Source organism: Lepidochelys olivacea (assembly GCF_965140295.1).
Source record: "Lepidochelys olivacea isolate rLepOli2 genome assembly, chromosome: 24".
Lineage (NCBI taxonomy): Eukaryota > Metazoa > Chordata > Testudines > Cheloniidae > Lepidochelys > Lepidochelys olivacea.
In genome coordinates this window covers 1,702,981-1,716,787 of record NC_140434.1, presented here as the reverse complement: position 1 = coordinate 1,716,787, position 13,807 = coordinate 1,702,981, and the positions used below count along the sequence as shown (strand labels likewise).

The window sequence follows — 13,807 nt, the reverse complement described above, 5'->3', positions numbered from 1 at the left end:
GTTCACATGGCACAAACATTGGCCTTTGTATTTCAGCAACAGCAGCTATGCTGGGGGATGTTAATGCTGTCGTACCAAGGAACGGAGTCTTGGTGGCTGTATCTTTGGCAGCTTTTGGGTTAATTGTTTTTGGTGGGGGGGGTGGTGGTGGTGGTGTCCTAAATACACGATGGGAACTGGGGAAGGCTGTTACCTCCTGTCTCTGCGGTTCCAGAGTGGAGATGTTTCTGGCTGGCCAGATGTATTTGCGTACAAAAGTAATTATCTAAAATCTGGATAATAAACAAATTCATTCCATAAGCAAAACTGTGTGTGAGAAGCCCAGCTCTAATAAGTTGGCAAGCTGGATTTTGTTTTTAAATATCTTTTGGAATGGGCTGTTAACAGCTATTTAATTTCCTGGATGCAGGTTAGACAGTGTTGCTGCAAACCAATGAAGCGTTTTGGGAATGAAATGGAGCGTGATTTTTTTTTTTCTTGTAGAAATTGTGACTGCGTTGTAGGTAGAAGGATTTAGTAAAGGGATTTGCCCTGCTTTGCAAATGCAGTGAAATGCCATCCAAATACTTTGAGATGCAGATTGCGAACAGCTTCTCAGCAGGAGTAGCTAAGGCACAAGATGGGCAAGTGACACTGCCAGAAACACCGGGTCATGTGGTGGTGTTTGAAACTCCCATCCTGGGCTTCTCTACATGCAGCCTTTTGCACTAGCCACTGACTGGCACTGCTTTTCTGCTGTAGCCTGCCTGCCTGCCTGGCCACCGTAAGCAGGGACCTGGAGGTAAAAACAAGAGTACAGCTTTTTGCTGCATTATTCATGTTACAAACACGCAGTAAGGGACAGTCACTTTGTTCTGAAGAGTGCAGTCCAAGTGAAGATGAAAGGCGACAAGTGTGTATAACAGACAGAAAGAAGAGGGGAAGGGTAACAGTGCTGGGGAGAGCTGATTAGAGAGCCTAGCTATATGAGCTCTTAGCTGTGTTAATGAAATGGGTTTGCTGTCTAGTAATTGGATTGACAGGGAAAGCAGCTCCTTGTTGAACCCAGTCAATCATTTCCCCCTTTTCTCCTGTCACTTCTTTGGAAGCCTTGGCTGTCATATAGAAATGAAGAACATGAGTCAACAGTGTGTGTTTTGTTTAAACATGGTCCTCTTGTTTATCGCTAGAACAGCCTGAAAATGGGTATGAAACTGTTTTCTAGTTTAAAATCGGTGTACACCTGAAATTGCTGGTTGCTTGGGGAGGGAGTTTTCGGATGCAACCCCTTGGAGATTGTGGTGGTTCTCCTGAACTGGAAAATATTCCAGAGCATCATGATTCTCCACGAAGTGAGGTGGCCAGTGGATGCCGTGTGAGTGAGTGGGGAGGTTCCCCTCTGAAGTACCTGAGGTACCTGGAGTGACCAGCGCTGGAGTAGCACAGAGGCCCTGAGCCAGTTGAGAAACGGGAGCAGTGGAGCGTGTGCATGTTCGGGGGGAGGAGGGGTGTCTCTCCAGCTCGGAAAGGTTATTGTTGCTGCTGAGGTTTGGCTGCGTGACTGGGTCAGCGGGTGTCCCAGGCCTTTCCCTGGGGTCCTGGAACGCTGGCACGGGTCCTGCTGGCTGCACGTTCGGAAACGGGTCATTGGCAGTGTTCTGTCATGGAGTCAGGGAACTGCCCATTCTCTCAGTGCCGTGACACATACCGAGGGCTTTCACTTGCCACATTGGCTCAAAAGCAGCCCTGGAAGGGCTGGGAGTCAGTGATGCTGAGGGGTGTTTGGTTCGAATGCTGTTCAGTGGATAGGCAATGTGCAGCATTTAAAGGGATTGAAGTAAACTCTTGAGGTGAGCGCTCTTCGTGGTCTGGTGTGAGCAGGGCTGAGTGGCCAAGTGTTAGGGATGCACTGTAATTGGACTAAGAGTGACTCATGCAGTTTTCTCTCTTCGCTGAGCCAGTGCTTTAAGGCTCGGGCTCTCTAAACCAGGGCCATAGCTCCACCGACCCAGGACCGCTAAGCGGGGGGGGGGGGGGTGTCTCTTTCAGTGGAGTTGTAGTTATGTCCCCAAAATGACTCTTCTTAAAATACCAAACCAAACAACTCCCCTCCCTGATCGCTAGGACCCCCCCCCCACACACACACACACACTCTTTGCTGATGCAAGCAGGCTTCCCCGCGGCTGAGCTGGGTTCTGTTCCGCCTTCCTATCAGTCACCAAAGCTGCTTCCAAGTCCTGACTCAGGAGCTGCTGGTGCAGCAAGGACACAAACCGATTCTCCCCGTCAGGGCTGCGTACGTGGGGCCAGTGCTCAGAAAAGTCTCGACCGGGCTGGTTCTGAACTAGGCCCCAGACAGCTACTGCAGTCACAAATATCACATAACTGGTGCCTGCCTCCCACAGCTTCTTCCTCTGCTCCAGCTCAGTGGCCACCCCAAAGTGTAGGCTAAGTGCTCACCGCAGTCCACGTGCTCTGGTATGGAGACTATGTAGTCTCTTAAAGGGTTAAACTCTTCCAATTAGAGTGAAATCCCCTTCTGGTGAGTTGTGATAAACAATCACTCCGGCAGGGCAGGGGTGTCCTGGCACCTGTACCCTGTCGAAGGGGTCTCCAGTCAGACTCTTCCTTGTGTTTGCAGCAGCAGTGTCCTCCTTCCCTTTCATCTGTGCTGTGCCCATGGCTGCCCCGCTGCACGGGGTAGAGCGACGCTGGGCAAACAGTTCCCACCTGCTCTGTCTTCTCCGCACGTTCCTCTGTGGGAAGGGCAGTGAGGGGCAGAGCCTGCGTCTGTGACACCGTGCTGCTGACAGGCAGTGAATCGCTCTGCCTTGGCGGTGGCGGTGGAGGGCACAGCTGCTGCTCATGGCCCTACTCATTAGCCACCTGGCTGGCTCTGCTGCTTTGGTCAAGCACTTCCCTGTTCTTGGGGGATAATTGGATCAGCCAGCGGGATGGGGGCGGGGTTATGTTGTGGTGGGTCATTGCCTCCTTCCTTCCCCCCGCCGTCCCCAGCAGGCATCTGGAGCCAGGACTGCAGAGTTTTATTTCTGGCTTTGCCACTGGCTCACTGCATGACCTTGGCAAGGACCCGCATCCCTCTGTGACTCCCATCTCTGTCTGTAAAGGGGGGATATAGCTTGCCCAGCTGATAAGGGACTTGTGGTGGCTCACTGCTTGGGGCAGGCTTTGAGATCCTTGCATGAGGGGCAAAGCTCCCTTCCCACAAAGCTGACAGGTTCAGGAATCCCTTCCCCCATCACAGAAGCACAGTCAGCTCTCCTGGGGCCTGTGACCAGAGCCCTGCAACTGCTCAGGAGGGAGAATTGGCCCGGGAACCCCCTGGGGGAATTGGTTGGTGGAAGGTAACTCCTGGCATGGAACGTGGCCAGGATGCCGGGGTTAGCGGCCACAGAAAGGGTGTGGGGTCTGTAATGATCACAAGAGCCAGGGCCACGGTATTGTGTCTCCTGCAAAAACGGGGATGTGCTGCCTGAGGATTTCTGGGTGCTAAGGCCGAGGGGCTGGAATACTTTGTTAATGTCTCCTGCTCTTTATCTGCAGTTTGACCCCCCTGAGACTCCACCCCCACCCCACCCCACATCTCTCATCTTCGTTTCCTTACTCCCAAATCTCCTTGGTATCTGTTGACACCTGTGTAGCCACTGTTGGTAACTCCTGAGCTCCAGTGGGGCTGCGGCTGGAGGCTGGCTGGCCGCACGGACTCTGGCCATTTGGGGGGAGTTCAGACACCAGTGGGGCTGATCTGCAAGTCTCACTCATTTAATTTGTGTTGGCTGGAAATGTGGCTGACATGGTACTTGCCGTTCATTGCCGCTGCCTGAATTGGGCATCCTGCGTGCTGGGGCCTCTCGCTAAACTTGTCTTGCTCCCCGTTCCTCCCAGCGTCTCATCCACCCTGTTCTCTGATGACAGTGCTTCTTTGTGCTGGCTCCTTTGGTCATGCCTTCCTGCGTCCCAGTTCCACGCGTTGGTATCCCTTTCTCTCCTGCCTCGCTGCAGCCCCGGCATTGGCTGGTGGGGAGATAAGCGCCAAAAGCGGGCAGGACCTACAACTTCCCCTGCTTTTTGTGGAGACCTTGTTAAAAGACAGCTCTGTGCCTCCCACTGCTGGCGTGGGAGGCTACCGACACCTTGCTGGCTGATTAAGAAGAAATGGGATCACAGCCGCCCCCTTCCCAGCCTGTTGAGGATCAGCTGAGGGATGCAGCCCCCCACGCTGGCAGAGATTAGCCGTGGTAAACTTGTCCAGCTGTGAGCCAGGACACTCGGCCCTTCAAATATCCAAGTGACAGCAGATGATGTGTAAGAAGCTGCCTCCTCCTCCCTGTGCCCTTTTGCTTTAATTAACTTCTGCTCTTGGACAAGAGGGCAAACAGAACTTCTCCCCCGAGTTTGAAGTGCCCATTTTCCCTTGGGTCTCCATCACACGCCCCCCTCCTGCTGGAAGGGGAGGCTCTTCTGGATGGCCTGATTTATCTGTTTAAACTGCACATCCATCAGGCTGTTCCCTTCCTATTAATTAAATGGGCTGTCTGAGGGGGTGGCTCTGACCCGCCGAGAGCAGGGACGAGATGATGAATCACTTGCATCCTTGAAACTCCTCTGGCGATTCAGGTTCCGTTCCCTTGCCATCCAAGCAGGGTCACTTCTCCTCATGCCACCCACCCTTTGCTCCCCATCCTGTGGTCAAGACAGGTTAACAAGGATCCCATCTCATCTGCTTGGGTCTCTGTGGGTGAGACATGGAACTCCAGGGGCTGAGTAACAGTGCGTCTTGTACTCACCGTCCGACTTCCACCTTGAGCTGAGTCCAGTTCCAGACCTGCTCTTAAACAACTTTCATTTCCCCAAACCCTTTGGGACCCATGTGGGGTGAGAAGCTGAAATACAGCAGGACCTGTTGGGTGGGCTGGCTGCATCCTTCCCCATGGCACCAAAATACCCAGCGCTCAGGCAGCATCTTCCGAGTCTCTGTTCTTGCTGCTCCCCCCTCCTCTGGGGCCTTTTAGAAACAGGCCCCCGTCACACAGAACGTCCTCTTCCAAGCTTGGTCCTCCCATTTTTCGAGAGTCAGGAACCGGTCCGGGGTCTCTTGGGCTGGGCTCCATGGGTGTCGCGTCACAGTCCAAGTGAAGGCTCCCTCTGGGCTTGCACTGCAGAGCTTCAAGTGTGTTACCCCCCTGGAGCATGGCCACAAGGTAGCTGTCACAGGGAGCCGTAGCTATATGAAGCCAGCAAGTTCGAGTCCTGGAACCTCAGCAGGTTTCTCTTTCAGAGCAGTTCTTTGAACCCCACTGTCCTTGGGTGTCATGGTAAGGGTTTCCTTGACCATACAGCTTCCTTGGGTCACTAAGTCAGCGTGCCCGGGGTTAAATGCAGACAGGCCTCACCTCTGGGTGCGGGGAGGGGAAGCTCACAGCAGCAGGAGTATACCACACAGGAGAGGAGTCTGAGAAAAGCAATTAGAGTTACTGACTGAGAAGGAAAGATACTAGAGAGACAAGGCGGGTGGGGTGATATCCTGAGACAATGCTGCGTACAAGGAAAGGCCAGATGTGGATCTCATGAGCACTACTAAGGACTCGCAGACATAATTGTCTGCGAGGGGAAATGCCGGGGGTCACTGAAGGCCTTCAGGGGACTAGTAGCAGAGTGTCATGGGCTGTAATCAATGATGAGCTGCCAAAATCTTAACAATTGGTTCCCTCCTCACCCCATGAGGGGGTTGTGGCCCCCCCTCCACCCTTCGGGACTCCTGCCCTATCCATCCCCCTCCCCTGTCCCCTGACTGCCCCCAGAACCGGGCAGGAGGGTCTTGTGGGCCACCATGGTGGGTGCCCCCCCGCTCCTAAGAGCCAGAGGGACCTGCCGGGGGGCGAGGTGGGGAGTCCCGGTGGTGCTTACCTGGGGCGGCTCCCAGGAAGCATCCAGCAGGTCCCTCTGGCTCCTAGGGGTGGGGTAGTGTAGCTGGGGGGGAGCAGGGGGAGCGGCCACTCCCCCCACTGATCACATCAAAAGTGGCACCTTAGGCACCGATTCCGTGGGTGCTCCGGGGCTGGAGCACCCACGGGGAAAATTTGGTGAGTGCAGAGCCCCACCGGCAGCTCTGCGCCCAGCCCTAGCTCACCTCCGCTCCGCCGCCTCCCCTGAGTGCGCTGCCCCGCTCGGCTTCTCCGCCCCCGGCTTCCCGCGAATCAGCTGTTCGCGGGGGAAGCCTGGGAGAGCTAAGAAGCGGGCTGCGGCTTCGTGCTCAGGCCCAGGGAGGCGGAGGCGAGCTGGGGCGGGGAGCGGTTCCCCTGTGTCGCCACCCCCCCCCCCCCGGGTTACCTGTTGCGGTGCGGGCAGCGCGTTCAGGGGAGGAGGCGGAGCAGAGGTGAGCTGGGGCCGGGTGCGGGGCGGGGAGCTGCTGGTGGGTGCTCTGCACCCACCAAATTTTCCCCGTGGGTGCTCCAGCCCCGAAGCACGCCACTTTTGGCCGGTTGTTAAATTTAGAAGCCCTTTTAGAACCGGTTGTGGTTCTAAAAGGGCTTCTAAATTTAACCGGTTCTAGCGAACTGGCTCCAGCTCACTGCTGGCTGTAATTAAGGACAGGAAGAGGTAAGATCTGCACCAGGAGGGGTGCTGACTCTGGCATAGTCCTGTGGGAAGAGGTAGCAGCCTGGTCATCTGAGACTGGACAAAGCAGTAGGGAGCTTAGCATGGGGTGTAGTCCCGGACCAGCGGATCCCATCAGCCCCTTCCATCTCTGCGACTCGCAGGAGTTGCAGTGGTGTGTGTTAGGCTGAAGCCAGTGAGGCAGCTGCCTGAGGTTGGTGTTAAAGGCCAACGTTCCCTGGGGAGGCAGCAGGCGGCTCAGCCGGCTGGGCCCTGGCTCCTGTTTACGGAAGCTCCTTTAGCATCTCAGATTGATAAAAAGCCACACGAAACCTCCACCTGTTGTGTGAGTGTTTTATCCCTTCAGGTGCTGCATGAAAGGGGGAGAGCACCTGAGCGTGGGGAGTCCAATCAAAGAGCTCTTCCAGGGCCTCATTAACTCTCCAGAGGAGAATGATGAGACCACAGCCCTGCTCTCCGGAATAGCATGACATTTAACAGCACAAATTAACATTCATGTGGAATGACTTAGCAAATTACTTCCTAATCACTCCCATCCCACTGCTCGGAGAGGAGGCAAGAGGAAGCCAGGGAGAGCTGTCAGAGCTGGTTACACCTTGGCCACTTGCTTTTGGAAAGGCCCTTCCTTTGCTGAGAATGTGACGCCTAGAATTGGCTGCTTCAGGGTGTGCCCTGGGCGAGGGGGGGGGTGTCAGGATTTCAGTGGTATGGGTTGGTCTGTGAACTGAAGTTAGGCTAATTAACAGCCCATCCCGTGGTCTCTGCTTGATGAGTGGGAAGCCATCCACGGCTAGCAGTGATGTGGGAAGGAGCAGGTGGCATGGGAGTAGCCTGCTTTCGCTGCTGCAACTCTGGGCACCACTGGTTAGCCAGAGCCCTGTCGTGCTTGAGTTAGTTACCCTGACTGGTGTAGGTGCAGCATCAGCTGTGGCTGGTGTCTGAGACCCGGGAGTGGTGTAGGGGGGAGGCTTTGGGGATTGGGAGGTGTGGGGGTTTTACCAGGCCAGACCTCCATATGTGCTGTTCTCTGCACCACAAGTGGAGAGGCTGAGGACTAAATGGGCCACAGACTGAACTCCTGTTTCACTTCTAGCATTGGTCTCGGCAGGGCAGAACATGGGGGGCAAGAAGAATGGGTGTGGGGCGCTTTGGGCCCCAGCTCCATCGATCCAGCAACTTTCACCACCATTGTGAACCAGCCTTGCCTTTGGGGGGAGTTCTGAGTGCAGGAGAACTGGGCTAGCCCATGAACCAGTGTTTAAAGGCACCAGCACAGAGGCTGAGAGGGGACTCCGGTGGAATAAAATTCTAGCGTGGTGTGACAGCGGTAGGCCAGGTCTGAGGGGAAGGGAGCTTGGCTCTCCAACACAGTGACCCCGGTTATTCCCTCTGCCTGGATCCCCGGGGGTGCTCCTGCTTTACATGCCGATTCTGGTGCTAGTTTATTGAGTGTCCCAAGCCCTCAGCCAGGATCAGGGGCTTTATAAATCAGTCCGTTCGTTATGCTGCTCAGGTGGAGTCACCTGTACCCATCTCCCCCCACGTTGTCTCTGCTGCAGTGTTACCGGGATCTGGCGTTGGTGAGCCGAGATGGCATGAACATTGTTCTAAACAAGATCAACCAGATTCTCATGGAAAAATACTTGAAGCTGCAGGATGCCTGTCGGACTCAGGTGAGAGGAGAACTGCCTTGGAGTCGAACCTGATATCGGCCCTGGTGAGAGCGGAAAGGGGACAAGGGACTCAGCATCTTGGGGTTTGGTGACGGGATTGGAACCGTAAGCAGGAAGGGAATGTGGAGGAAAGAGCAATGTTGGATGAGTGTCCTCCCCCCCACCATTGCTGCTAACACCCTCTTAGATGTGACCCTAGTGAACTTGGGGCTGTGGGGGTCTGTCTGTCTTGTGCCACAGAGGTGTAGTCATGGCTCTGTGGCCAAGGCTGTGCCGGGATCTGCGCTTGAAGCCACATCAAATTCCCCCTCTCATGCTGGCTCTGTTCTTCTCTGTCTCCAGCTGGTGTGGCTGCTGCGGGAGCTGGTGAAGAGCGGGGTGCTCGGGGCAGATGGCGTCTGCATGACCTTCATGAAGCAGATTGCAGGTGAGTGCTGCCTTGGGCCGGGTTCCTGCAGCAGTAGGGACTGGCCCCCATTGCGCTGCACTGCCCCAGGGCCCTGCCCAGCTATGGCTGCACCAGCAGGAGATCCACCCCATGGCAGCTGGAACAAAGCACGCTGCCTTGCTTGGGGTCTGTGACGCCTTGCCCGAGCTGGGCTGGGTCTGGACTTGCAATGGAGGCAGCTCACGCCCAGCTCTCAGAGCCTCGCTTTGCAGCAGTGGTGCGTTTCCAAGAGCCGGCTAAACCTACCTGTCAGGGGATGGAGAGGCTAGTGGGGCTGCTGCTTAGGCCTGGGATTCTGCGTCCTCTCTGTGAGGGGTTAATCCCTGGGTTAGGCCAGCAAGAAGCAGGGTGAGGTTAGGCAGCCTAGTGCCAATAAAGTCTCTGGAACAGCCAGTGGGCGTGTGGATTCCTCAACTTGTCAGCATCTCAGCTCCTGTGGCCTGGCACAGTAGAACCACTGAGACCAGCCCTGACCCATATCTGACATACGGGCAGCCGAGGGGGGTGCTCGCATCCCCTGAGCTGGGACTCTCCCCTGCAGGGCCTGTAACGCTTCCAGAGGGGCAGGGCCAGGGCCTGGCAGTGTGGTAACAGCTCGTTTGCTCCCCCTGGTTCTCTGTGTAAACAGCCCCCTCTGTGCCATTCCATGTCCACAGAGCAGTGTCACCACACGTCAGCGCTAGGCACCTACGTCCAGGGAGGAGGAATTTGCATTGCATAATAAAACTTGACATTTCATTTTTATTGTCTACATCTATGACATGGGGCTGGCCCAGCTGGCAATGGAAACCATCCCCTCGGCTGCAGGGAGGGGGAGGGCAAGGCTGGGTTGGAGGGGCCAAATGCTGAGGGTGAACCATGTCCCCCCCACCCTATCCTGCCCCCTTGCACAATGTAATAAACATGGTGATGGTGCCCCTGTTTCCCTTCAGTTGAGGCTCCCTGTGCGGGGCCCCATTCTACTCTGACGCTGCTGTCCTGCATTTTGCTATTTTTATGATGCCTTAATTGTTATGATCACATTGCAGTTGCTTGCAGCGTGCCTCATATGCGCTTCTGTATTTCCAAACGTCTGAGTACAGCTCTGGGCTTCTAGCACCTTTAGCAGAGTGCTCCAGCTTCATGCTGGCGACTTGCTGGGGATCTCATTTAGAGGGGAAGTGAAGGCAGCTGTGAAACATGTCTGGAAGAAAGGGAAAGTTGATAGTAAGGACTTTCCCTCTGGAATTGTGGAAAATTGATAAGGGAAGCAAAGGGACACAAGGAGAAATCTGTGGCCCCAGAGTTAGGGACAATAAGGTGTTTTTGAAATATATTCGGGACAAATAGAATCCTGACAATGATATTGCTCCATTACTAGATGGAAATGGTAGAATTATCAATAATGATGCAGAAAAGGTAGACGTGTTCAATAAATATTTCTGTTCTGAGTTTGGGGAAAAAATAGGTGTCTCATCATATGGTAATAATAACACTCTTTCCATTCCACTAATATCTCTGGAGGATGGTGTACAGAAGCTACTAAAGTTAGACATTTTTAAATCAGCAAGTCCAAATAACTTGTATCCAAGAGTTTGAAAAGAGCAGGCTGAGGAGCTTTCTGGACTGTTAACATTGATTTTTAATTAGTCTTGGAGCACTGGGGAAGTTCCAGAAGTTTGGAAGAAAGCAAATGTGCCAAGTTTTTAAAGAGGGTAAATGGGATAATCCAGGTAATTATAGATTTAGCAGCTTTACGTTGATCTCAGAGCGGCTAATACGGGATTCAGTCAATGAAGATTGAGAAAGCACGCGTTAAAGGTATTGAACATTGGCTAAGCGTTAGGTTTCGGAATGACAAGGTGGGTGAGGCGATATCCTTCATTGGACTAATGACTGTTAGCGAGAGAGACGAGCTGTCGAGCTACACGGAGCTCTTCGGGTCTGGGGAAAGTTCTAAGAGTGTGTCAGCTAAATACAAGATCAAAGAGAGAGGTTAGCATAAGTAGCTAGCTCATGTTCTAAGGGACCAGTGTGTGCTAGCTGTTTGATCTTGTATTTAGCTGTGACACTAGTGCCTTTCCCAGACCTGAAGAAGAGCTCAGTGCCGCTCAAAAGCTCTCCTGTCTCACCCATGGAAGTTGGTTCAGTAAAAGATATTACCTTGGCCACCTTGTCTCTCTCACATCCTGGGACTGACCAGCGACAACAGCACTGCAGGCAGGTCTCAGAATGTACTTGCCAGTGAGCGGGTGTGTTTCCAGGGGGGGTCTTGCAGGGATGAGTTCTTGGCCCTGCGTTTTTTAACATTGTAATCAATGACCTGGAAGAAAACATAAGTTGATCACAGAGAAAGTTTGCTGATGACACACCAATTGGGGGAGTGATAAATAACGCAGAGGACAGGTCACTGATTCACAGCGATCTGGACTGACCAGCTTAGGATGGCTAAATATAAAAGTATACATCTAGGAATAAAGGCCAGGCTCTCTCTCTCCTGGGAAGCAGTGTCTCAGACAGATTTGGGCATCGTAGTGGACAGTCAGCTGAACCTGGTCTCCCAGTGCGACACTGTGGCCAAAAGAGCACATAAACAGGAGAATCTCGAGTAGGAGCAGAGAGGTTATTTGAGCTCTGTATCTGGCACTGGTGGGACCATCGCTGGGATCCAATTCTGGTGTCCACAATTCAAGAAGAATGTTGATAAATTGGAGAGGGTTCAGAGAAGATCCCCGAGAATGAGTAAAGGATTAGAAAACCTGCCTCGTAGTGAAAGACTCAAAGAGCTCAATCTATTTCGATTAACAAAATGAAGGTTAAGGTGTGACTTCATTAGTTTGTAAGTACCTACATGGGGAACACATGTAATAAGGGGCTCTTCAGTCTACTAGAGAGAGACATAACATGATCTAATGGCTGGTAACTGAAGCTAGACAAACACAGACTGGAAATAAAGCGCAACTTTTCCACAGTGAGGGTAATTAACCATTGGGGCAATTTACCAAAGGGTGTGGTGGATTCTCCATTACTGGCAATTTTAAATCAAGACAGGATGTTTTTCTAAAAGCTCTGCTCTAGGCATTATTTTGGGAAGCTCTATAGCCTGTATTATTCAGGTCAGACTAGATGATCACAATGATCCCTTCTGGCCTTGGAATCTATGAATCCAAGACAAGACTTTGCACTCCCATCAGGCCTTTAGCTGAAGATCTCAGAGCACTTTGCAGACATCCGCTAAGCTTTGCAGATTTTCTGTCCCAGAGAGAGGTGACTTGCCCAAGCTCATGAGGTGACTCAGTGGCAGAGCTGGGAATAGAACCCAGGAGTCCTAGTCGCCTGCTCTACTCACAATCCTACATTTATGCCTAAATGCGTGGAGCAGTGTTCCCCGTTTTCCTACCCGACTGATTGCTTTCCTGTCCCAGGCATTCTCTAAAGTGTCTGGTTCTTACTTCCCCTCTCCCCTAAACACCAAATCTCTTCCCTTTCTGCCTCTCACTCTGTTTGCCAGAAAGGTCAATATTGACTCTGTGTTCCAGAAGCTGACAGTTCCTCTCTCAAGCATGCTCTAGGAACAAGACCCCCTCCATTTTTTGTATACAACAGAAAATGATGGCAATCACCATGCTTGTTTCTGGGAACATGCTGAACACGTGCTTGGAAGCAGCCAGGTACCTCTGTAGCAGGCAGGATGGGCCAGATGTGAGGCTTGTACTGAGCTGGGGAGGAAAATACTGTCATTATGGTGCTCTGCCTCGCAGGGGCTGGGGCAGAGACGGTAGCTGGTTGGGATAAAGCTGACATCACAGACAATTACATCAATTAATGTAAGTAGCTGTTTGCTCCCATGCTGTGCTCTTGGTTGCAGGTGGGGATGTGACGGCAAAGAATATCTGGCTGGCAGAGAACGTCCTTGAGATACTGACTGAGCAAAGGTATGGTGCAGTGGGAGGCAGCAGTGTTGCTGGGAGCGGTCTTCTGACTGGTGGGAGCAGCGGGCTGGCCTGTGATGGGGAGAGCTGGGGAGAACTGGCTCTTTGGTCATCCGTGGGGCTAATGGAGACCTCCCTGCTTGGGCATGGCAAGGGGTGTGTTACGGGTTGTGTGTTTGGGGTGGGGTGGGTGGGGACATGTTGATGTCCCCATAGGTTGGCTTGTGGGCTGTCAGCTGGGTGATGCACTGGGATTGCAAGGAACTGAACCTGCCCATCTGGACTGGATCTGACCAAAGCAGAACATGGCTTCGCCTTGAGTCCATGGCAGGGCATGGACCTTGTTCTCCTGTCATGAAATCCACCGCATGGCTGCAGCACGCCCCATAAGCACAAAATCCTCGTTCCCAAGCGCTGGGGCCGGCAGCGTACACCAGCTGTTGGTGTGTTGGCTGCCTCCCGGGTGTCCCGCTTGGCACTACTGGCTGTTACCTCTTGGGTGTTTTGTAATGCAGCTGGCAATGCCAGGCAGGATCAGACCATCAGTTCTTCTAGCGTGGTGGGTCACAGAAAGCTGATATCCCATAATGCTCCTAGCCAGTTGTGCAATGTGCTGCCGTGATGCCTTCCCCCTGTATGTGACCAGCTTCCCCCTGAAACAATGGGACTTGGTCATCTTGTGCCATGGACAGAACATCCAGGACTCTCTGGGGCAGTTTCCTAGGAATATTTTTCTCCTGACTTTCCAGAGTCCCAATGGAGGGTGTTCCTCTTAGAGGAGTGGTTTGGAATTCATTGCCCAAGAGCTGATCTTTGTCAGCTTCCTGTGCTTAAACAACAGCTCCCCGCTTCGCTGGGGCTGCAACCTTCAATGACTTGCTGTGGCCAGGCAATGGAGAGACATTGTCCTACGGGTTCTGCATTGTCCTTTGTTGGTAAAGCGGGGGCTAGTTGATGATAAACAGACTTGGTAGTGTAGCCCTTAGCTGGGCGGTGGTGTTACTTTTAAATAGATTGATTTTCACAACTCACTGTTTATAATAACAGCAGTTCTCCTGAAATTACTGATTGCTGCGCTTAGCAATCATGGTTCAGCTCCCGCGTACCACTGTGCAGGCGGCCTTTCCCTACACGCTGCCACGCAGTGCCATCTAGCG

The 13,807-nt window shown here is 53.1% G+C and overlaps 1 protein-coding gene across 1 annotated transcript in view; it reads left to right on the top strand.

Annotated features, from left to right (window-relative positions):
• Nucleotides 1–13,807, top strand: part of INTS3 (integrator complex subunit 3) — a 70,096-nt gene that overhangs the window by 10,766 nt on the left and 45,523 nt on the right. The window contains exons 4-6 of the mRNA XM_084613807.1: nt 8,178–8,291; nt 8,634–8,718; nt 12,587–12,653. Coding sequence (XP_084469933.1) covers nt 8,178–8,291; nt 8,634–8,718; nt 12,587–12,653 — 266 coding nt within the window. The remainder of the gene's footprint in view (nt 1–8,177; nt 8,292–8,633; nt 8,719–12,586; nt 12,654–13,807) is intronic.